Source organism: Takifugu rubripes, chromosome 7, assembly GCF_901000725.2.
Source record: "Takifugu rubripes chromosome 7, fTakRub1.2, whole genome shotgun sequence".
Taxonomy (NCBI): Eukaryota; Metazoa; Chordata; class Actinopteri; order Tetraodontiformes; family Tetraodontidae; genus Takifugu; species Takifugu rubripes.
The window spans coordinates 1,136,653-1,159,899 of NC_042291.1; the positions used below are offsets into that span (position 1 = coordinate 1,136,653).

The 23,247-nt window shown below is 42.2% G+C and overlaps 1 protein-coding gene across 2 annotated transcripts; it reads left to right on the forward strand.

The window, feature by feature from the left end:
* Window positions 1-924: 924 nt before the first annotated feature.
* Window positions 925-23,135, forward strand: slc9a1a (solute carrier family 9 member A1a). 2 transcript variants are annotated; one of them, XM_029838499.1, is made up of 13 exons: window positions 925-1,248; window positions 9,541-10,013; window positions 10,695-10,942; window positions 12,580-12,797; window positions 13,553-13,755; window positions 14,601-14,690; window positions 15,998-16,068; window positions 16,339-16,515; window positions 16,729-16,855; window positions 17,487-17,588; window positions 18,072-18,153; window positions 18,319-18,369; window positions 18,964-23,135. In XM_029838499.1, the coding sequence occupies exons 1-13, from the start codon at window positions 957-959 to the stop codon at window positions 19,254-19,256; spliced, it is 2,427 nt and encodes an 808-aa protein (XP_029694359.1). In that variant the 5' UTR covers window positions 925-956; the 3' UTR covers window positions 19,257-23,135. The 2 variants fall into 2 exon arrangements, with proteins under 2 accessions (XP_029694359.1, XP_003965701.1); XM_003965652.3 differs by lacking the exon at window positions 18,319-18,369.
* The last annotated feature ends 112 nt before the right edge of the window (window positions 23,136-23,247 follow it).

The window sequence follows — 23,247 nt, forward strand, 5'->3', positions numbered from 1 at the left end:
GAATGAGCAGAATATATAAATCAACATATATTTCTTACATTCTACTATTATTTAAATGGCATTCCCTTCCTTTTATATAGCTAAATATATCCAAACATAATTATGACGTTACCAATTCACCAGAGGCTCTTTAAACCTCCTCTCCTGTAGGTGGCGCTAGAGCGCACCATCGCCCTCCCCTTCCATCCCACCACCGCCTCCCATCCTCGAAACCTCCGCAAAAGGGTGTGTGTTTTGAAGGTTGCGCGAAGCTAAACACCGGGAGCACCGACAACCACCCGCCACTTGTGTTGGGAACCCCTCAAAGCGCCAGAAGCCAGGACGGGGACAGTCTCCCAAAGTCTTCCTCTTCCCCCTTCCTCTGAGCCGAGCGCGTCCGACCAAGGTCTTGTCCTCCTGGGCGCACTGCAAGAACCGTCTTTAAGGACATCAACGTCAAAAAAAAAAAAAAAGTTACAACACGCTTCGTAAATACCCATATTTGACGCGGGTTCGCGTCAAGGTCAATAGCTGAGGAAAGCCGAAGCGCAGACGAGTTTTTCATGGATCCGGAGCCGGGAGCGAAGGGGATGCCTGTGTCTCGCTCGCCTCCAGCATCAACAATGACATCTTTTGCCGGAGAGGACACCAGCAGCCGCTGACAGTGAGGAGCCGACCTGCGGAAATATTACTGGAACAGACAGAAAGGACAGCTTTGTTCCCCCCACCCCCAATTATCCCGTTGAGGAAACACTTTACAACATCTTGACATTTCCTGCTTTCTCATTGACGGCCTGTGACGGTGCGTCCGCTCACCTGCGCTAGCTAAACCAACTTCTGGCTCTTTCAGACTGACTCGACCCAAATACTCCATGTCCGACGAACTGGTCACTTAACTTCAGGACCACTTCCTCAAACTTGCTCGGACTTTTACAAACGAAAGTCTGCAAAGTTAGGTCGCCGTGTGGTTCATCGACATGCCTGGTCGGACGGGTTTGCGCCACCCGACCGGACTCGGGAAGAGTTTGCCGGAGAGGGGGCTGCTGCTTTTGATGGTTTGGCTGCTCCTGGAGGGATCCGTGCTCCCGCTCGGAGCCGCCAGCTCTCCGGATGTCACCAAAAAGGCAGATTTGGACAACCATAAAGTGTCAGAAAAAAGACAAAACGAGACGAAAAAGCTCTTTCCGGTCCTCAGCCTGGACTACGAGAACGTCCGGACCCCCTTTGAAATCGCATTATGGGTGCTGCTGGCGTCATTAATGAAATTAGGTGAGTACTGGAGTGATGTTATGGACTCAGCTAAAGCCTGTCGGTCGCTCCTGGGGAGGCCAGCTGGATGTGCCTTCAGGTGCAGTCAGTGCCAGGCAAACAGCACACTGCAAAACCATTAAAAACCGGTTTTAAAGTCAATCATCCCTTGGAGAACAGATAGAAATGTATATCAGGTTCACCTTCACTCTACTGCACCTCTGTCGAATTTGGCTCATAATGATTGACAGAATTGTCCAACTTATGTCTTTGCTGACACATGAAGATCTCTGGTCCAATTGCCACCTTTGGTATGATGAACTAACAGGTTTGGCCAGGATGCTTCATTTGATTCACCCACATCATGATGACTAAGCTTGATGCAGCATTCGGGGCATTAGGCAGAGAAACTGACAGCTTTCCCACATGACAAACACCTGTTAAACTGCATTCAACCACAGACCTGCATCATTGTCTTAAAAAATGTCTCAAGATAAACAGCCCTTGTTAAGCTATTTCAACCCCCTCTATGATAAATTGCCAAACTGGTATCTGCTTCTGTGTTGAGCTTTCTTATAATCCGTGTCTCTGCACTCCTCCCTTTGATTCCTATATAGTGCCTCTCCCTTTTTTATGAGCACTTTCTGGGGTTATTTTACTCCAACATTGTCCCCTGCTATCTCTGAAGGTATGTCGGCGATCACAGAAGATGAAGGTTTAGGAGAGTGGTGGTGCAGCCAGGGATGATTGTTGCAGGAGAGAGACAGATAAGATATTAGGCCGGGTGGGTCCGCGGGCTGACACATACGGTCGGGGCCAAACTTGAACCTTAGACCCTCACTGGCTGTCTGAAAATGGGCACCTTTGTTCTGTCACTTGATAAACGTTCATAGATGTCATATCTTACTAGTTTAGGCCTGGAATAGGTCTAAATGCCCCCCATAAACAAGGGGATGCAATTTTCCTGAAATCATGCCCCAACATGGTCCTGCTGTTTCTGAGAATTCTATTTTAATAGCTGTTTTTTGGCTTCACCCCAGTGTTTTACAGAAGCAGCTCTTCTTAAATGTTATTAGGACTGTTCTACAATCCAAGGTAGTTTTCTCTGTCAACTGGACTGGGTTTCTTCTCTTGAAGACGTTTCGCCTTCTATCCAGAAGGCTTCTTCAGTTCTGAAATCGCTGGGGAGAGAGCTTGAAAATACGTGGACCATTAGCATGCTAATGATCTGGGTGGTCACCTGAGAGTCGTTAGCAGGGTCGTTGGTCGGGTTGTTCACCTAGTTTCTGTTGAGGTGTCTCCCCTTTGTCTGCTGGGTCACATGGTGGTGGTCACTGGGTCTCCTGGAATGGTGTGAATGTTTGTTTTGCTGTTGGAAGGAGTGGAGGACTGCATTGTATGTGGGTGATAGGAAGTGCCTCAGGCCACCACCTCTGTTTAAGGATGTTTTTTCCAATTTAACATGGATAGCTTCCTTAACCCCCCTTTCAAACCAGCGGTCTTCTCTGGCCAGTATCCTTACTTGGCTGTCCTCGAAGGAGTGCCCACTCTCCTTTAGGTGTAAGTGGACTGCTGAATCTTGACCCGAAGAGGTGGCACGTCTGTCATATAGCCATGGCAGCCAACACATCAGAAGAGTTCTGATGTCTGCTATAACGTCCATCATTGTCAGAACAATTAACACGGATGCAGGTGAACACACACATGGACACACAGGCGCTCAGAGTTGTTGATTTACATTGGACCATTTGAGATGACGTGAGGTGAGGTGAAGCGGTCAGTGGTTCCAGTTATTAAACCACCCAACCCAAATACCAGTTTATCCACTAGAACAGATTAATACTGTTGCTCCTTCCTTCTTGCACCCTATGTTACAGGTACGAACACGTGAAGCAGCGTGTCAGAACCAACAAGAGCCGACAATCATCACGAGCTTCTACTGCACCTTTAATGCTCAGTTATGCCTAATGTTTAATTTACATATTGATCTTTAAAACCATTTTAGTCTGCATTTATTTTTGAAGGTAATTGGGGTTAACCCCCCTTCCAGATACTGCCTGTAATAGTGTCCCTGTCTACAATACCCCTAAGGTAAGGATTACAGAAATACCAGAAGAAGCCACACCTTTAACAAAGCTAAAGAGAATGTGAATGCATGACTAGCCATATACAACTTACTTTTAAATTTCATAGCATGTCTGGGTTTATGTTTTTCATCTTACATTTTAAACCACTGGGATTGGAATTGAGTGAAATAAACCAGATTTATAAGTGAATATCCTTTAAATTATTATTATTATTAGAATGATTTATTTTTTTTAATATTGCCTGGAATAACAGAGCTTTGATACTTGTGCTTATTTGTCCTATTTGGTGCCAGTGTGGATCCACTAGCTTGTTCTAAAACTGCAGCAGAAATATTTGGGTGTTGACCAACCTTATGAAATATCCCACACTTGAACTGGTGGACTTTATCGTGTTGATATGGCAGCAGTGATCCTACTGGAACACATTTTGCAACGGTCGGAGGGGCTTAATGTAATAACTGAAAAGAAAAAAAAAGCAGGTCGTGCACAAGCCACGGGCCGCTTCATCCGATCTGACGCTGCTTGGAATCACTTAACCTTGCTGGCACTTTATGTCCAACGCAACTGTTGCAACATTTCCCCTCTTTGTACTTGCTCGGTGCAGCAGTTCAGGGTTGTCAGACGTGCCCAATTAGTCACATGGCAACGAGACTCACTCTGTCTTTGGAAATGGTTGTGCGCAGCAGGTGCCAGGCAGTGTTGACGCTGGGTACATATGCAGAATTGTATGAGCCGTTACCCTTTGGTAGCTTTGAATAACCTTGTTGCAGGAGGGAGACGAGAAAAGCAGTTCTGTCCTCACACACCAGGAGTGACGAGCACTCTACACTACATGTAATATTCTTTGTTTCCTGCAATGTCAATGCATTTGATACTTCTCTGTTTCATAGGTATATCTCGACAGCATTGCCAGTGTGCCAAGAGTCCCCGGTTTAAGCTCACTGTCCTTCTCTTCACAATCTTATCACCATCCTTTCTTTTATCATCTATCATCTTCTTGATTGGAATCTTGCCAGGAACAAAAGTGCTGTCATCAGTCAGACATCTAAGCTTCCTCTGGTGGAACTTTACATGTGGATACATACATTAGATTCAGTATTGATGCCGAAGCGGCCTTTTGATTGGCTTGCTTCCTCATCTTTGTACAAGCGCAGTCTTTCCTTGTCCCTCTTCTCTCCAGAATGTTAATGTCTCATTTAGCCTGTGAAGGGTGCGTCACCAGCAGTAATATGTTTATTCTGTTCCTCCCCCCCCCCCTCCGACTCAATGTATATTACCCTACAACTTCTGCTAAGAGTATAATAGACACGTGTTTCAAATATTAGCAGTTTAAGCTTGAATTTTAAATGCCCATATTCCATTGCTCCGTTGGACATTTTACATGAATTCACATGCGCGGTATTTCCCTTCACGGAGGTTTATTATTAAATACTACTTGGAAAACATTCAACCCATGGGATTAGAGGACTCCTTGTCATCTAATAATAACTGTACTTGTTTTCCTGACACCTTCTGGATTTGTCTGTGCTTATTTATAGTATATTTGTTGTCCTAACCTGAAGCTGAAAGTCAAATGATCATCCATGCGACTTGGACAAGCAGATGTTCTGGAAGCAAATCTAATAGCTGATTTTGGTCACTGTTAAATAGAATAACGTGACCTTATCTGTGCTGCTCCACGTCAGCGCAGATCGTTACAGTATTGGACATCACCTAACAGACGACAGCCTCCGAACTGATCCAGTAAAAGAAGGTTGTAGACCTCAAGAGTTTGTTGTGCACTCTTACAGTTTTTTTGATGATGATGATGATGATGATGAGCACTCCCTGTGCTTCATAGATTAGCAGGTGACGCCAACCGTGCACAGGCCTTTCTCTAATCTGGTTTAACCGGCATCGAAAGAATGATTATTTGACTTGATAAGATAACGCCGCGTCTATTGATATGAGCATCGATTCCTTGTAAACATTAATGAGCACATCTTTAGCTTCAATGGTGAAGCCTCCAGCAAACTGGACAGTCAAATTTCTGTTGCAGACATTTCACCATCATCAGAGCTAGCGGTGGATTCTACATCCAGAGGGAAATGGTGAAAGAAATGTTGCAAGAAATCAGTGTGCTGTTTAACACAATGACAGGCATAGACTATCCCCCGTTAACTCATAAAGGATTTCGTAGTCGCTGTGGAGTGGGGTGTCTGCTGCTCTGATAAAATGTTGAGGAATGAAAAGAGCACTGTCCACTGACCTTTGACTGTGCAGAAACTGGGTCCCTTTAGACGACTTAGGACATGCTTGTTCATTGTTTTTCGTAGTTCAGCTGCACAGACCAGAACTTTCTTAGACATTATCTGAACTTGGTCTATAATGACTTAATGTCCTGGTAGCCAGCTGTCTGAATATACTAAATCCATTTATATACATCATTTTATTTAATGAAAGCACATGAGATAGCAGATAGATGAGCTGATAATATTGTATTTTACATTGTGAATTGTCTATGTTCATTAAGCATAACCTCTGTGTGGGCTCTCAGGGTAAAGCAGTCCCAGAACTTTAGAGAATTTGTGCTGATTCCGGGTTTTGGCTTGTTTTCATTTTTAAGACAGGCGTACCAAATTTTGGATCTTGAAATTGAAGCATATTTCCATGCATCAACGATAGCGACATTTCAGCAATATTAATATTTATGGCACTGTTGCCAGATTCAGTTTCACTTTGATTAGATCTATTCATATCATCCACCCCCATAAAAGAGTTTAGACTGTCAACAGGCATCTAACTTTATAGGGTTCATATTTCAGTGTGTTTGTGCACGGTAACACACCGTGTCTTCAGCTGGTGCTGGTCCAGTCAGGAGAATGAAGTGACCCTATACTGCTTTAATTTACAGTAAATATACGCTGAACAAAACTATAAACATATTTGTTTTTGCTCGCATTTTTTACAACCTGAACTTAAATAGGCAAGACTTGTGTAGACCTGTGTACACAAAAGACCCATTTCTCTTTTTTACAAATCTGTCTATGTCTGTGTTAGTGAGCAGTTCTCTATTGCAGATAATTCATCCACCATATCTTATTTCAATGCTATGCTGATGATATGAGAGTGTATATACCTCTATCCCTTGTGGTCAATAGCCTCAATAACTGGGCTCAACGACTCCATCCAAGACATAAAGAACTGAGGGTAAAGCTGAAGTTATGCCTTTTGCACCTCCAAAACAAACTCAAGGTCTTAGGTCCTCTTACTAATACCGCTTTCACGCTGAAATTAGCACATTGAAGTGGGATTTTCTAACACGGGTCAGCCTGCTTTTGTTCAGCATTTGGGCAGGTTCACATTACCAGCAGTAGCGGGTCTGACCTCCTGCTGAGAGGGCTGTGGCTGTTTTTTCCTCCCTCTCAGATTTTATTACATCCATGTCATCATTACACCTTTACGGAGTGCTGCCAGGTAAACAATGGACAGCATGGACACCAGTGGTTTGATGGTCAGCGTTGTTGTTTCATACTTTACAATTTTGTGCCTTTTGTAAATTTTACAAACTCGGTGCAGATTGAACAATGTCTAGGCGTAAATTAATCTGAAACATTGTTACAAATGGACGACATTCGACTATTAGTTCAAATTTATTCCTCAATGATTAGGCTACTAATCGGAGGAATAAATCCTGAAGAATTGGCTTGAGATTTTTCTTTGGAAAAAAAAAAGTCTCATAAATAAAGTATAAATGTGTTTTTTTTAACACTTATAAACACAATGTTCCAATTCTGTTTAGTCTACAATAATACTTCAGAAGCGTGCGCTACAAAGAATTAGATGGCAAAGAAACAGAATATAAATTTCAGAAATAAGAAAGAGTCATTAGGTTTAAGGAATACTAGAGCTTTCAGATTTTTGGAATTTATTACAAAACTTTTTGGTTCCTTGCCCAGGCTGAACATGTCAGGGAAAACTTGGTCCTTGTCAGATTTTTAGTTCAGCATCAAACTATCGTATACACCAAGATTTTTAACCTGCATCTTAGTAAAAAGAGTCAATCGGATAAATGCTGTAGTAAAGGGTGGCTTTTTCCATGTCAGAACAGTTGCTAAATGGCTTTAAAGCTTTGAATATTCTAGCACCAGTGTATGTTGTTAACATGCTATGCCCACACACTCCCAACGCAGTCTTTAAGGCCTGCTTCTCAGGCACAAAAAAAAGAACGGTGCTTTTAGTGTGTTTTAGTGTGGCCTAGTGCTCCAAGGCGTTGGAAAACTCTACCCAATGAACTCCTGTTCCAGCTTGTATTGCCAAAGATCCATGCATGTGATTCTAGAGGGAGATCTCTTACTGCTTTTATTGTTTTATTGCCCTCTTGCCCTGGAGGGAAGGGTGTCAGAAAACCAGCCAGTATCTGGTGAGACCACTATTTGCCTCATGTCACCCAGTGCAACACATCTCCTTTGCACACAGTTTATCATGATATTGATTGTGGCCTGTGGAATGTTGATCACTCCGCTTTAAAGGCTGTGCTATCTTGTTGGATATTGGCCGGAACTGAAGCCTGCTGTCGTATCAACCAATCCAGAGCAAAAAATGGCTTTTTTGCTGTCCAAAACATATACAGTTACCATACCATACCATACCATAACACCACCACCACCACCATGGGCCACTCTTTGCACAACGTTGACATCCACGAAGAGAACACCTCTCCAAAGTGCGTTATGAAGATGAACTGCAGTCAGGTCGGGAATGCTCATGAGGACGAGCACGCCATGGAGCTTCCCTGAGATGGTTTCTGATACTTGGTTATGCAGCTCTGTGGGGGGGCTGCTCTTAGATGATCCTCCATGTGCAGGTCCTGGACTGGTGTCGTTACGGTTGGAACGCCAAATTCTCTGAAACACCTTTGGAGACGGCGCGTGGTAGAGAAATGAGCATTCAGTTCACCGGCAACAGCTCTGGTGGACATCCTTGCAGTCAGCACGTCAATTGCACGCTCACTCAACCCTCGCGACATCTGTAGATCTGTGCGATATAACATAAATTATATTTTAGTGGACTTTTATTATGAGCAGCCTGAGGTTCACCTGTGCAATAATCATGCTCTCTGTTCAACGTTATGTCTCGGCAAAGGAGAAGTACTCACAAAGACAGATATCAACAGGTTTATGAACAATATTCTAGAGAAATAGGGTGTCCATACAGTAGAATGTCTTTGATCTTTGTGGTCAGTTTATGAAAAATGAGAGCAATAACAAAACTGTTGCATTTATATTTTTGTTCCGTGTAGACGAGGTAAGAGCCCCTTGCTATGGAAAGCTCTGTAGCTCTAAATTCTACTGTTAAAGTGCGTGAGAACTCTCACTTTTATCAAGGCATTAGCATGAACAGACTCCATGCAAAACTGTTTGTGGTGTGACATATGAGTCATGCAGCCTCAGGCTTTAGCCAATAATGGCTCCCAAAACTGGATTAGTTTGGAAACATCTCACTAAGGGGCTGTTTAGGATTAAAAAAAAAAAGGAGATTTTCAGTATTAGTGCTCTCATCGCTGGGATGCACCCCCACTGTCTGGCCATCATTTGTGGTCTCCAGTGTGATGATGTAAGAGATTTCTGTCAATCTGTTGTTATTTATCGAATCCTCTGTCAATGTTATTGTAATACGCTGCCCTAATCTCCGTGTTTGCATACCTATATGTTCTGATTTTCAGGCTTGCTGGTTCAGCTGTCATGCAACGTACATTTGAACATAATTGAACATCGTATTTGCATTAAAATCTTTGAGACTGCACTGTTCATAATACATATTTTAACTGTCTTGACAGGGGGAAATGACAAATGGAACAAGGCAAATTAAAACCGTAATACAAGACTAAGCAGAACAGCATGGAAAAAAGAATAAAATAAATAACCATTTGAGTCGCAATTGGAAATTAAAATGAGAACTGTTGGACTTTTTTTCTGTGTAGAGCAAACACTCAGGTGTGGTATGTCACAGCTATGCTGAAGGCCAGTAGCCACGTTGAATAGCCCAGTTGATCTGTAACTTGAGCTCTATCTTAGCAAGTGTGAGAACACAGATGAAAGTGATTCCAGTTAATCTGACAACACAGTCAGATATTCCATGTGTGTAAACATAAACTCAGGGAGGGGGGCTCAAAGCAATCATTTCTCCCCTCATTCCCATTTAATTCTTTGTATCCTCATCTCTTCTCCTTTTCCCATTTTTCCAGGGTTCCACTTGATTCCTAAGCTGTCCAGCATTGTGCCAGAGAGCTGTCTTTTGATTGTGGTTGGCCTGCTGGTGGGGGGGCTCATCGAACTGGCAGGAGAAAAGGTTCCCCCCGTGCTGGACTCCAGACTGTTCTTCCTCTGCCTGCTGCCTCCAATCATCCTGGATGCCGGCTATTTCCTGCCCATCCGTCCTTTTATGGAGAACCTGGGGACAATCCTCATGTTTGCTGTTGTGGGGACCTTATGGAATGCTTTTTTTATAGGCGGTCTGCTCTATGCTGTGTGTCAGATCCAGCTTGACAATCCATCCCCCCTCCACCAGCTGGAACTGCTTCCTTGCTTGCTGTTTGGCTCCATTGTTTCAGCTGTAGACCCTGTTGCTGTGCTGGCTGTGTTTGAGGAGATCCACATCAATGAGCTGCTGCATATCCTGGTATTTGGCGAATCGCTGCTGAATGATGCTGTCACTGTGGTGAGTGTTGTATGGTCCATCTGTAAAACAGTCATCATTACAGTCTTATGCAGAGTATCATAACACAAGTCTTGTAATTGCCTCCACCTGTGGCTAGAATGCCATTTTGTGGCATCTTTTATGCAACCCAGTACAGTAATTTAGTACCATTGTCAGGTCTTGGTGTTTGGCATGCTTATTGTCTCATTGACACTGAGGTGAACCCATTGTGCTCTTAGTTTTTAGAAAAAAGATAATACCATTTGGAAACACATGATAACACTGAGACCGTTTTGTTGACAATAATTATATAGATGAGTGTTTATGTCTAATATTTGCTGTTGTGTGTAATTAAGGAGCAGATTCTTGGAAACTGAATTGAAATTTATTTGGGGTATTAAGGGATGTTTACAATTTACCAGGCAAAGGATCAAGTCAGTTGTTCAAAACAACTCTAAAATTATGCAGTAATTATTATTTTATCTTTAACCTTTATTGAAACCGTCAATGTGAAGACGTCTGGCTTGATGAGATGAGATTAGTTTAGACACTTGGACACTATTTGGTTGTTGCTTTGTCAGTTTTTACTGTGATACTTTTTCACAGACCAGAAAATGTATTTAAAAATGTATATAAGTGAATACCTTTGGTCAATCTTTATTACTTTAACCATTCAATTGTTTTCTCTTATATCTCCACTAGGTGTTATACCACCTTTTTGAAGAATTTTCTGGCGGTGACGTGACTGTGATGGATGGGTTTCTGGGAATCATATCCTTCCTGGTGGTTGCTTTTGGCGGCATACTGGTGGGAGCGATCTATGGGATCCTAGCGGCCTTTACGTCCCGGTTCACCTCCCACACACGTGTCATCGAGCCACTTTTCGTTTTCTTATACAGCTACATGGCTTACCTGTCTGCTGAGATTTTTCATCTCTCGGGTATTATGGCGTAAGTTTATGGTGTGTGTTTGTGTGTATTAATAAATATAGCCATACATGCTGCTTAAAGCCCTTTAGCTCCGTATATGTAACAGAGAAGAAATACTAGCTAGAGAACTCTAAATAGATAGCTATTGGGAGCACGTTAAGGAGTAGCCTAGCACTACTGGACAACAGCAATGTATATGTGAGAGGAAAGAGTGTTTATTGGAGACACAGCTGTGCATGACAGCTACTCACCACAGCAGAGTAAAATATATTTATAGGAGGTTTACAGTAGCTCTGAATACAAAGTGTAGGGTATAAGGTTGCATCTCTTCTAGACCAGCTTCTTCTCCACTGCTGCAGAATAAACTACTGAAGCTCAAAGAAGCTAAGAACCACTTTGCAACCACACCATATTCGACCAATCCACAGCCACAAATAAGCATTATTGTCTCTGTTTTTGACATTCATTATTCAGAACATTTTTCTTAATTGTCTTTGGATTTCTTTTTTCTCGGCTTTTATCAAAATGATCTCGCTGAATATGAAAAATTTAAATAGCGTAGTTAAAAGCCTAAAGTCAACAGGAGGATAGTTTACACTTTGCATCAGCTTGGTTGCTTCTTTTGTTGAATTTGCTGAACTCCAAAACATTTAGAAATAAATCAAAAATAGAAAAAAATTAATCACAGGTTTAGCAGCAATTCAAAATAACTTGTTAATGACTTAGATCTGCATAAACAAAAACTGAACTTAGTTATAAAGCATTTCTTTAGTTGTACGAAAGCTAAATTTGTAATTAAAATTTAGTGTGTTCACTAAACGACCAATCCAAAACCAAACCTTTCCAATGACTTTTATTCATTTACTGTAATGACTGTAATGTTAAAGTGCCCCCTAGTGTTCAGACTTTGATATGCACTGGAACGCTCTCAGTAATGTCCCTTTTCTATCACATGGTTTTAATATATATTTCTTTGCTCAGCTGTGAGATTTTGTGTTCCATATATGACCTGTTCTTCCCATTCCCTGAAGACAATAACTCAACTGTGCATCCCAGTGTAACCACGGTGATCACCTAGAAAACAAATCCATCACATAAACCAAGGCTAGATGGTAATGTCAGGATTCTCCAAGGTGCCATTTCCTTTCAGCTCCCTCCATTTCAGCTCAAAGTTATTGATGTTACAGGCAGTGCAGGGCTTCTGAAGGATGGCTCTCCTAGGCCTGTCCTCTTGCACCTCGCATCAAAAACTGCATTTGTTCAGGGGGTTTATTTCCATGTGGGCTGTATTTTTATTTTTTGTTAAAGACACGTGATTGCTTAATGGCAGTGATTACCCAGAGCTTTGAAAATCCACCCAATCCAGTGGAGGAGTGGGGGCGTCTGTTGTGTATTCGGAGACATGTTGATGTTAATCTCTGACCTTCGCATTTTGGACGCAGACGTCACGCGGCTGCAGAATGAAAGAGAAGTTGTCACCATGCAGCAATGACCTCTCATGCTGCTGCTGCATGACAACTGAAATAAACATTTTTGTCACAGAATATTTTCTTAGGGGAGGATATTTAGAATTTCACCAATATTTAATAATAAAACCGTTTATTTCAGCACTGTTTTTCAAGGTTGACTCAGCAGATGTTTTTCCTTTGTGCATCCAGGTTAATAGCCTGTGGAGCGGTGATGCGACCCTACGTGGAGGCAAACATATCCCATAAATCTCACACCACCATCAAATACTTCCTGAAAATGTGGAGCAGCGTCAGTGAGACGCTAATCTTCATCTTTCTGGGTGTTGCAACAGTGGGCGGCGAACACGTCTGGAACTGGACCTTTGTCTCCGTCACAGTTGTTCTGTGTCTGGTGGCACGGATCATAGGTCAGTACGTCTACAATTCTGCCCTACTTGGAGTTAAGAAAAAGTTATTTTTATCAGCCTTATTGTAAGAAAATTACATAAAATCTCTTGAAATTATTTGTAGTTTGGGATTTAGAAGAAGGGATATTGTAATTTGTAGTAAATTGCACCTTCTTTTCAAATGTGCTATAAGATTCTTCCACTCAAAAGGAGAAGTGGAAATGCTGACGAGAGTTCAGTTGTGCAATCACACTTTGATAGTGAGCATTGCCGGTGAGGGGAAGTTGTTTTTGGGTCATCACAAGACCTCATTTTGGTCGTTCCAGAGCGACGTGTGTTGTTATTGATGAGGTCTGTTCAGTCATGCTGTTTTTCACATGCCCGTCTTGAGAAAAGAGTTTAAGTAAACCTTTCAAAGTAAATACACCAAATATATGCAGGATTCACCCATGGCTTCCACCCACTTTTAGATTGGTAGATCCCACTTGCATCACATGAGGCAAGATCCTGTGATGCAAATGAGTTGAGGTTGGACAGTAGATTTAGATTTAGGATATCTGTTGCAATGTAGGCGCCACCATGATATTAAAGCAAGTCCATGGTCCACATTTTCTACAGTAGCTGTTATTAATAATATGATAATGTGCAGCAGCAAAGGCACAACTTTATAATCATGATTAATAATTAAAGTTAATAACACTCAGCCTGTTTAATCCTGGTACTTAATGCCAAAAAACCCTACCTCATATGTTCCTTGTGTGAATTATTCATCACAGGTGTTGTCGGTCTGACTTACATCATAAATAAGTTCCGCATCGTAAAGCTGACCACCAAAGATCAGTTTATAATAGCCTACGGTGGCCTCAGAGGCGCCATTGCTTTCTCCCTGGGCTTTCTGCTGGATCACCACCATTTCCCGATGAGAGAGATGTTCCTCACCGCCATTATCACCGTCATCTTCTTCACTGTCTTTGTTCAGGTAAGTGGACCCCCTCAAACCTTTGCATTTGAAATATATTACATAATATAGTTCAGTGCCTGTGCAGCATTCATCCCCCTGCCCCAAAATATGCAAATAAGGTCAATCGTTAGTAGTTGGTATGAAAGTGACACATAATTAGTGATTTAAAACCACAGCTTCTCTGTATATTTTACACCAGAATAATGTATAATTAGTATATTGAATGGGCTTAAACTCGCTGAAATTACTAAACAAAATAATGGATCCAGCCTGTTTAAAGGAAGAAAAACATTTTGGCCTTAATTTTAAAGAACAGGGGAAAACATAGGACAAAGATGGTTTTCAGGGGACACATTTCTATTGATAAACCATCAGGATTCTCATATTTGATGTGTTTGAAAGTGTAGTTAAGAAGACATACCAGTCCCAATGACCTTCATTTAGCTGTTATATGTTGGCAAATGATTTGAGTAGTTTAGGTTGTTCAGACACGTAATTCGATTTACTCACTTCCTCGTTATGAAGCGGTTTTATCTCGGCAAATATTTTCTCCTTAACAAAACAGATTTTCCTTGTCATTTCTATATGATCCACCCTTTTTATTAAACTGAATTGGGGCTTGAACATGCAAGAGCCACAAAATATTAATGTTTCTCTTCATTATGTTTTAATGCAACAAGTATAATAAATATTTTGTTGTCATGTTGTGCACAGGAAGTAGAAACATGCATGAGATGATACCATTGTGGTTTCCTTTGCACTCGGTTTCAGCATCCATCTTATACTGTCATGCACTTCTCTGTGCAGCTGGTTCTTCTTCACTGATAGCACTGGGCTCTTTCTTCCTCTTCTCTGTTTAACAGGGCATGACCATCAAACCCTTGGTAGAGCTGTTGGCTGTGAAGAAAAAACAGGAAGCCAAGCGTTCGATTAATGAGGAAATTCACACCCAGGTACCATGAGTTCTTGATGGTTAATGATCAAAAGTCCCGTGCTTCTCATCTGAATATCTCACGTGGAGTAAATGAAATGTGAAAAAGTATTCAAGTAAAAATACTGAGATATTGTTTTTACCCATCATGGCATGCCGGCACGCATTGTAACAGTATCAGATGCATCCCACCACGTCAGAATCATGTCAATAATAACACCCTTTTAAAAATGTAGTCGCGGGTTCCACCTACTGGCCATATCGCGGTACTTCACTTATGTGTTTCCTATGAAACTAAAGATAAAAACAACGCAAAAATGCAGCTAAATAATTGCATAACATGTAACTGACGTATTGCATACAGACGTACAGCTCTACCCAAACCATCACGGCATCACTGAGGTTTAGCTTTATTTATTTATTTTTAAAATCACCTGCTGCATATGCCGCAACAGGGTAAAGAGAGCAGTGGAAGAAGGCAGCTGAGGTAAAGAAACAAAGTGCAGAACAAAAGAAAAACTCTCGTGACAAGAAGTTTGCCGGCAGAACGACAAAAACCACCAAAAACCAGTCTGCAGCCCTTGATCGCGGGCTTTCATCCATTACACAGGAGGCGCAACCAGTGTCCAAGACTCTGATAACAATGTACACATTGAGTGCTTCCATTTAGGTATGCGCCCATTGTGCATAGTATTTAATACATCTGCGAGCAAACCTCTCAGCAGCTCCAAGGTGGCAGGGCTGGTTATGCACTACGTCTCAATCATTTTGTTTTTGTCTCTTCCCAGTAGTTTGCTCACCCGGGCAGAAACGCCCCATATTCCATCTCCTTTAAGGTGCTAAATGGACAGCGTACTGTTTTGCTCACTTCAAAGACGCAGGCCCTAAGTAAACCAGCTTGCACTTTTTTGTGGGTGACGTCAAGTTTGCACACATATTAGCACCTTTAGTAAATCCGCAGTGTTTGCTTTGAAGAGGGATTCCATCCCTGCAACACTGGAGACTGTTTAGGGCTTCATCCCCCTGTGACAAAGTAGAAGTCCCTGGCTCTGATTTATGGTTTGTTCCCATAGCAACCCTGTCTGTCAGACTGTTACCTGCAGGCTTATTCAGGGTGACCTTTGGCTGAAGTCTAAATGGATGAGTGTCCATTTTTCTGATCCACTGTGTTGGCTTGCATCTAAAATGTGCTACATCGTTTATACCTAATGCACAAATCACAAATTGGTGCAAGTGGCGTTCATAGAACATATTTATCCACGTTACATTTAAGTTTTAATCTGTCTTTGTCTCTTTCTTTAAAATGTCTCTTTAACTCTTTATCTGTAGTTTCTTGACCACCTGCTGACTGGAATTGAAGATATTTGTGGGCACTATGGACACCACCACTGGAAGGACAAGTATGGATTTGTCCTTATTTTGACCTTTAACAGTGATTCTAGTTGATATATATGTGGAAAATGCTCATTAGATCAAGGCTAACTGAGCACATCACTGACAGTAACCCAGAGACTCCTAATATAATCACAGAATATTTATTGATTGGTTACTTTTTCTGATCATGCAGTCTGGGTTAAGCTTCATATTCTCTACTCTTGTGTGCTTATTATTCATGTTTTTATTATTCAGCTTTGGGGCCCTGACTTGTGCCTCCCTCCCCTGTCTCATAGATTGAACCGCTTCAACAAGAAGTACGTGAAGAAGTGCCTGATTGCAGGCGAACGCTCCAAAGAGCCACAGCTCATTGCTTTCTACCACAAGCTGGAAATGAAACATGCTATTGAGATGGTGGAAAGCGGTGGGGGAGTCAAACTACCTTCTGCTATGCCATCCACTGTTTCCATGCAGTACGTATCATTTTAGCGGCCATGCCTTCAATTTCTTGCAGTTGCTAGTTGCTAGTTTCATGTCCATTAAGACACAACAGAAACTGGTGACTTTAGTTGTTTTTTCTGTTCATATCAATTCATATCGGATTTTGGGTTTTAGCATAAAACTGCCATTTTAAACACATTATCGCATTTCTATTTAACTGTATGTCTGGTTTTGTGTTTTTTAAGGAACATCCAACCTAAGAAACCTCCTGAGGCCAAGCCTGCAGAGAGAGCTTTACCACAGCTGCCCAAAGGCCGAGAAGAGGAGATCAGGAAGATCCTCAGGACGAACCTCCAGAGGACACGACAGAGGGTGACACTTCTATTTATATCCCGTCTATTTAATTCTACAACTTAAGTTGGCAGCAACTTTCAAAGTAGCTGGTGAGTGTAGAAAACACAAGCGCATGATTTGCAACAGACAGTTGTGTGAGTCATTTTGTCACAAGATTCACCAAGATCATTTCCTGAAGCTAATTTAGCACAACGTGGTCCATGCCGATGACCTCGCAGTGGACTCTGCTTCAGGTTAATGAGGCGTTTAGAGGTGGAAAGCTCCTTCCTGCAGGGTTATGTGTCGATTGCTCCGCCCTGTTTTTTGGCGTTTTTTTGTCTTTTCGAGCTTGTCCTTTAGATTTGGTTAATCTTGGTCCTGTTGGTTCTGCTGGAGCACCGATCCTTGCCAGTCTTTGGAATTGTGCATTCGCTGGACACACGTTACTTGTGTGCACATTTTAAATCAACCAGATTTGTTTGGATCAGCACATTCATTTCGACAACCCAAAGTATTTTTTTTAAATTTTTATCAGTTTTCTGCAAGTGTAGTATAATTATTGATTCTCTGTTAAATGGAAAAACTGTGTTAATGATGGTATCAATCAAAATGTATTAATTCCAGTATGGTGATAATGCAATGACACTAAACTTTATTTGTTTTTTCTTAGCTGCGCTCTTACAACAGACACACCCTGGTGGCTGACCCATATGAAGACGGCATCAGCGACTTCCTTCTGAAGAAGCAGAAGATGATTGAGCTTGAGAAGAAGGTACCAAGTTCATCTTGATTCAGTTAAATATTAGCTTGAAGAAAAATGAGAACTTTGTAGAATACGACCACTGAAAACCTAAAGGTTGAGAGCAGCTCCTCTCCTTTCATGGCCCACCTGCAGTTAAAGGATTCAGCTAAAATCTTCACATTGGTTTACCTTTTTAAATTAACTCCTGTGACACAAAATGGGAGTCTGGTTTATTCCAGTGATGACACTTCACATTCATCAGCCTGTGATTACATTACAAATACGAGATCCAAGAGCTGCGTGCTGCGATGCTGAAAAGCAAAACATGATTGTAGCCAATTTTCCATCTGATGAATTGCAAATCACAGACTTATAAAAAGTTGGGCGCAGTAACCTTTGAACAATCCTGCGAGGCATAGTTTGGATTTCCTGTGCTGACATTTAAACCTGATTTTCACCACATGTCGGTTTCTGAATCATGTCATACACAACCTAAGCACTGTGATTTTCTAGATTAAAGGCATGAAGAACTACCTGACAGTTCCTGCAGCTCCTCCCGACTCCCCAACATTGTCCAGAGCCAGACTGGCCTCAGGTAAACACACAAACCCAAATGCAACCGCTCTGTAATTACAGCCACTTTAGCCATTTCCTACATGAAAGAGGAAGAGGGACGGAGAGGGACGCAGCCGCAGCGGAAGGTCTTCTCCCACTTACAGCAACACAGTGGCGTGTAAACTAGTGTGTGGTTTCATTTTAGGCAATGATTTCAAACCTGACCAACAGCAGAAAGAGAACCCAGTGCGTCCAGGTATGTGGTCAGTGTAGAGACGATCCATTCTGAGTTTGTGCCAGTGCAGCAGAGACCCTAACACGCATGTGTAGCCCATTTTGTGGAAATGCTCCCCTTCATTTGTCAGTCCCTGCAGCTATTCTGGCTGTTGGAATGTCTGGAATGTTGCTGTTAAACACAACCAAACCCCAGCACCGCCACAATCACCCGGGCAAAAATCATGCCAAGTTGGTGTTCAAGGGATAGCGTCGCCTTTAATTACCGCTAAATCGTTGAAAATATTCACTAAAAGTCTAGTTGAGAAATTTTTGGCTACAACAGTCACCAGAAAGCACGAGGGACTGACTGACTGCGCATCACTAATGACTTCTCATGACATGAGTGTGGAGATAAAGGGCAGACTAGAGTGGTATGGCAGCATGTGTTGCACCTGTTGTTACATATTTAGCTTATTTTCAACCTCCTGAGGGGTACTGGAGGGGTACTGGAGCCTATTGTGATTGCAATTTGCAGTTGATCTCTGCCCCCCACCACCGTACATCATCCACATGAATGAAATATCAGATACGTATCGGATCAGTCCCTGATATCAAAGCGCTGTCCTGTCTGCAGACCCTCAAGCCTACAACCTCAAGTCCAACTCGGACAGCGTACCGACTATTCAGGTAGACCTGGCCTCTCCTCAGTCTCCGGATTCTGCCAGTACCATTGACGAGTTCACGCGCGCAAGCAAGCAGCAGCAGGAGGAGGATCAGGGTCTGATGATGAAGCCTCCTGCTGGGCCCAGAGGAGCCGGCCAATCAGGTGAGGCGGACGGGTCCAGAGAACAGCAGAAACTGATGAGATGCTTGAGCGACCCAGGACCCAGCGCTGATGAAGACGAGGACGAACCCTTCCTGCCTTGATCGACCGGAGCGTTTGAGTCGGGGGTCAGACCGCGTCAATATCCGCGCCAGAAAGAAGATCAAGGGTGGCATCACATCACTACTCTGCTCTGTAAACTCAAAATTGGTTCCAAAAATAAGCCGGGTCATCGTCATTGTTGAGTGTCTTTTAGACAGGATTATAACGGCAGCTGCTGTGATGGCAGAACAGATTAGGACTCTCAATCTGAGTTATTCAGGAAGAACTATGCATTAACCAAAGCTTTGGACTGTTTCCTTTTCAGAAAATGTTTGATTCTTTTTTAGACAGTTATAGGAAACTTTTCCCTCAAGGTGCAGTCAGTGACCCTTATCCTCGTACAGCTCTAGAACTTTGTGTTGTGGGTGAAAACAAAGCAGCTCAATGTTCTTCAGCAGGTTCTGTTAGTGGGAAACACATTAAGCAGCTGAGACTGAGCCACAGAAAACTATCCCAGCCAGTTACTTCTTCCCTCTTTCACCCTCAGCAAAAACATTTATTAGCGCCAGTCTGGATTTCACCTGTAATTCTTCAGCTATCCCAGCTCTTTGTCCTGTTGCCATAACAACCTGTCTCGGCAGATTCACTGACTTCACCTTAGGTCGACATTAGTTCCTGATATTATGACCTTTTCTGTCTCCAGTCATGCTGAGACGTTCATCCCAAATGAAAGGAAAGTACTTGAGTTCTTTTTTTTGTCTCCCTCTTAAACCAAATGATTTTAAAGTCCAGTTTAGCAGCGTCTTTCTCTGGAACGTTGCGTCACTCTCACGTGAAATTGCTGGATATATTCAGACGTTCGCTGTGTAGCCAGGTTCAAACATTGGGCCTTAATTTAGACCTTTTTGTTATGGTGCAGAGTTTCGTTCCAGGGGTACTTTGATCTCCCGATCAGAACTGGTTTCCAGTGTTCCTGAGCTGGATCTTTAGTCTCTGTGATGAAAAACCACACAGCTTTTTTACGTTGTTTTTGGACCTGCAGCCTTTATGAGTGGCCGTTAAAGGACATGTTCCATAATCCTTGTGGAGTGGTGCTGGGAGAGCCTCTAAGACATGGACGCAGCAAACAGAAAACACACCTGAGTCCCCATCCGAGACCTTTGAATTTAAATCAGGTTGGCCCGTTTCTTCGTGCACTTTACCTCAGTTGTTGCTCACTGCATATCTGTGTTAGAGTCATTAACGTACAAGCCAAGTTAGTTTTCTGAAAGGAGCTTTTAATCGGTCTTACTTGCATTCGCAGAAGCTTTGGATGTCTCACATCGCTGTCAAGGTGACAACAGGACAAATAACTATTCGAAGAGGAGTCTGGGCATATGCCGGTATTGGCAAAAAAAAAAGAAAGAAATTCTATGCACTATAGATGTATAAAATATGTAAATGAATCTTAATCTATGATACTGTTATGGGAACCCTTTAAACCCTGAAGTCTTGTAAGTTTATTCCTACTGCAAATGTAGCTGAAAACAATTTAAGGTTTTTGCACACTGAGCAGCAAAAATGTGGGGGAAAAAAAGAGCCAAAAGCACGAAAAAAGAACTGTACAGCCTGTGCAAGAGCTTGTGTAAAATATAAAAGTGCTGCTCAGAGAATATCAGCCAAAATTTTTTTTATTTTTTTTTTTAAAAGGGAGAGTAACCATGGTGATTCGTCTTAATCCATCCAGGCTTCAGTTCTCTCTGGGGCTTCATCAAATGTTTCTTGTCAGTTCCTTGGATTGTATCTTGTGGTTTAGCATCTTGACCACATTCACCTAAATATGAGCATTTGTCTCCTTTTTTTGCTGTATCTTCACCTGCAGCTGTAAAATGCCTCCTCTTCCCATCGCAGCGGCCACAGCTGTTGGATGAGGTAGAAAAAGGGTTGAAAAGATCAACAAGGATACAGATGAGGTCGAACCAAAAGATTAGAACGAACCCCTATATGATGCCTGGCCCCTCCCCTCCCTTGAGCCCACATCTATCACTAAATAAATGTTCCATACATGCATCAGGGAGGTGGTCAGCGCTCCTTTTCCTCTCCATTCTGGAACATTTGGACACCTTTCTGTATCTCCTGAGTGGTTTGATCACCATGTGACCCACAGGCTGAATGTGCTCCACAATCATAATAATGTACAGATGTATTTTTCCACTCAAAATGTATATTTACGCCGACCTAACTGATTAATACCGAGGACTTCTGTTATTCTATTGAAGTTATACTCGCATCACATAACAAACTGTTTGGAAGATTTTCCAAAGAGAAGAAAAACACAATTTTCTTCCGTTGACCGTTTTCATACCAAATGCATTCTGTTGGCCAACAAACCCTGCATGTCACTTTTTCCATCTGCCTCAAAGTCGCACTGAAATGCAACGTTCTGTCCAGCTGGATGTTTATTCCCTGCAGCGTCAGGACCTGTCTTGGAACGTGCGCGACTGAACTCATTGTTGCCTCATCAGCGTTCACATCTACAAATGTTGCCTTTGCTTCTTTTATGCTCGCTTTATTCATGAAAATCATTGTTATTGTACAAAGAAAAATCATTTTAATAGCTTTAAGAAGAGGGTTAAGACCCTTGCTTTTATTTCTGGGTCCTTGTTGCCTGCATGTGCTTTACAGATGGTTTCACATTTACATCCAGCCACACTTTTCTCCCCCCAATGGCAAACTAGGGTTTAGGTTCTGCTCGGATATTGAGTTTAATGAGGTGAGCTCCGAAGCTTTAGCCCTCCTGGACTCTCCTGTAACAGTAGGAAATGTGTTCAAACGCTTCATCTACCTCCTTCCTGTCAGGCAGATGTCTCCACGTCACCACTGTGGGCCCACATATTCCACGTCTCCACACAATTTAGAACATTTCAGCCAAATTACAGATATGTTTATGTTAAAGTGCAGACTGCCAGCTGGCGGGCGGCCTCTGCCCTGCACACTTTAGCTTTTAGTATTGTTCTGCTCAGCGTCTGAACTTCAAAACCAGGCTGGATGAAACAAGCATAGCTTTCTTTACTTTAACATGCAGAAGCCACCTTCTTTCCTGGAGCATTCTAGCCAAACAACTGAAACGCTAAAGAAAGGTTCTGAATGGAGGGTGAAACTACGCAGTCCTGGTGCCGAGTGAAATGTTGAAGGAGGTTCAGTGTTTGCAGATTTGATTGTTTCCTCTTACTTTGATGTTTAAGATCCAACTTAAACAGCGACGGAGCTGTCGACAGTCGTTTAGTATTAAAGCTACAGACATTAGATCAGAGTGAAATGGAGAATCCTCATATGAATAAAGGCACTCCCACGTCAGCATAATGGCGTCCTTGTTCCTAGCCTGGTTTATTCTCCACTCCTCTAGAACCGTTTGACACCACATCAAGCACTTTAACGAAGCCTTCATCCAGGCAACACCAGTTTTAAAGACAGCAATAAGTGGCTTGACTCTCGTGTCCTTGTTTGTGCATGACTAACATGCAACGCATCCTCATAAAGGGAAGAGGATCCCACTTCTTGTTGGGGCCCATCAACATGCACCAGTTGGCTGTTTTTGGGCCCCAAACAGAGAAGCTGGGAGGTCAATGTCAAAGGTTTTGTCTTTTTGAGAGGTTATTTACATCAACACGGTTTTTACTCATAACTTCATCCTGTTTTTAGTGTGTTTGCCTTTCAGTTGTTTCCAAATGTCAATTTTGCAATAATTACAAATGTTTTTATTTCCATTTTATATATGCAAGAATGAAAATTAAAAGCTTATGTATTAGAAAATGATTCTTATGTATAAATTAGTCACACTGTGCACTTTCTTCTGAATTCATCTGTTGTTTTCATCGTATCATTCCTGGAATTAGCAGTGGAACTAACATTAAACTATGGCAGATGCTATATATCAAATTAAAGTTTTACTTTGTGACAAGGCTTCGTCATCATTTCACTGTATTAGCCCCTAAAACCCGATTTCACCTCTCACATTTGATTATTTACATCGGTGGAGAATAATTACTGGAAGGTGTTGGATAGAAATCCTCT

Excerpts from the sequence above, each read along its gene's own strand:
- slc9a1a (XM_029838499.1), top strand. The coding sequence starts at position 957 with ATGCCTGGTCGGACGGGTTTGCGCCACCCGACCGGACTCGGGAAGAGT. Across the intron at positions 16,516-16,728 it reads CCATCCACTGTTTCCATGCA|GAACATCCAACCTAAGAAAC; the intron begins GTACGTATCATT and ends GTGTTTTTTAAG. Across the intron at positions 17,589-18,071 it reads TGATTGAGCTTGAGAAGAAG|ATTAAAGGCATGAAGAACTA; the intron begins GTACCAAGTTCA and ends GTGATTTTCTAG.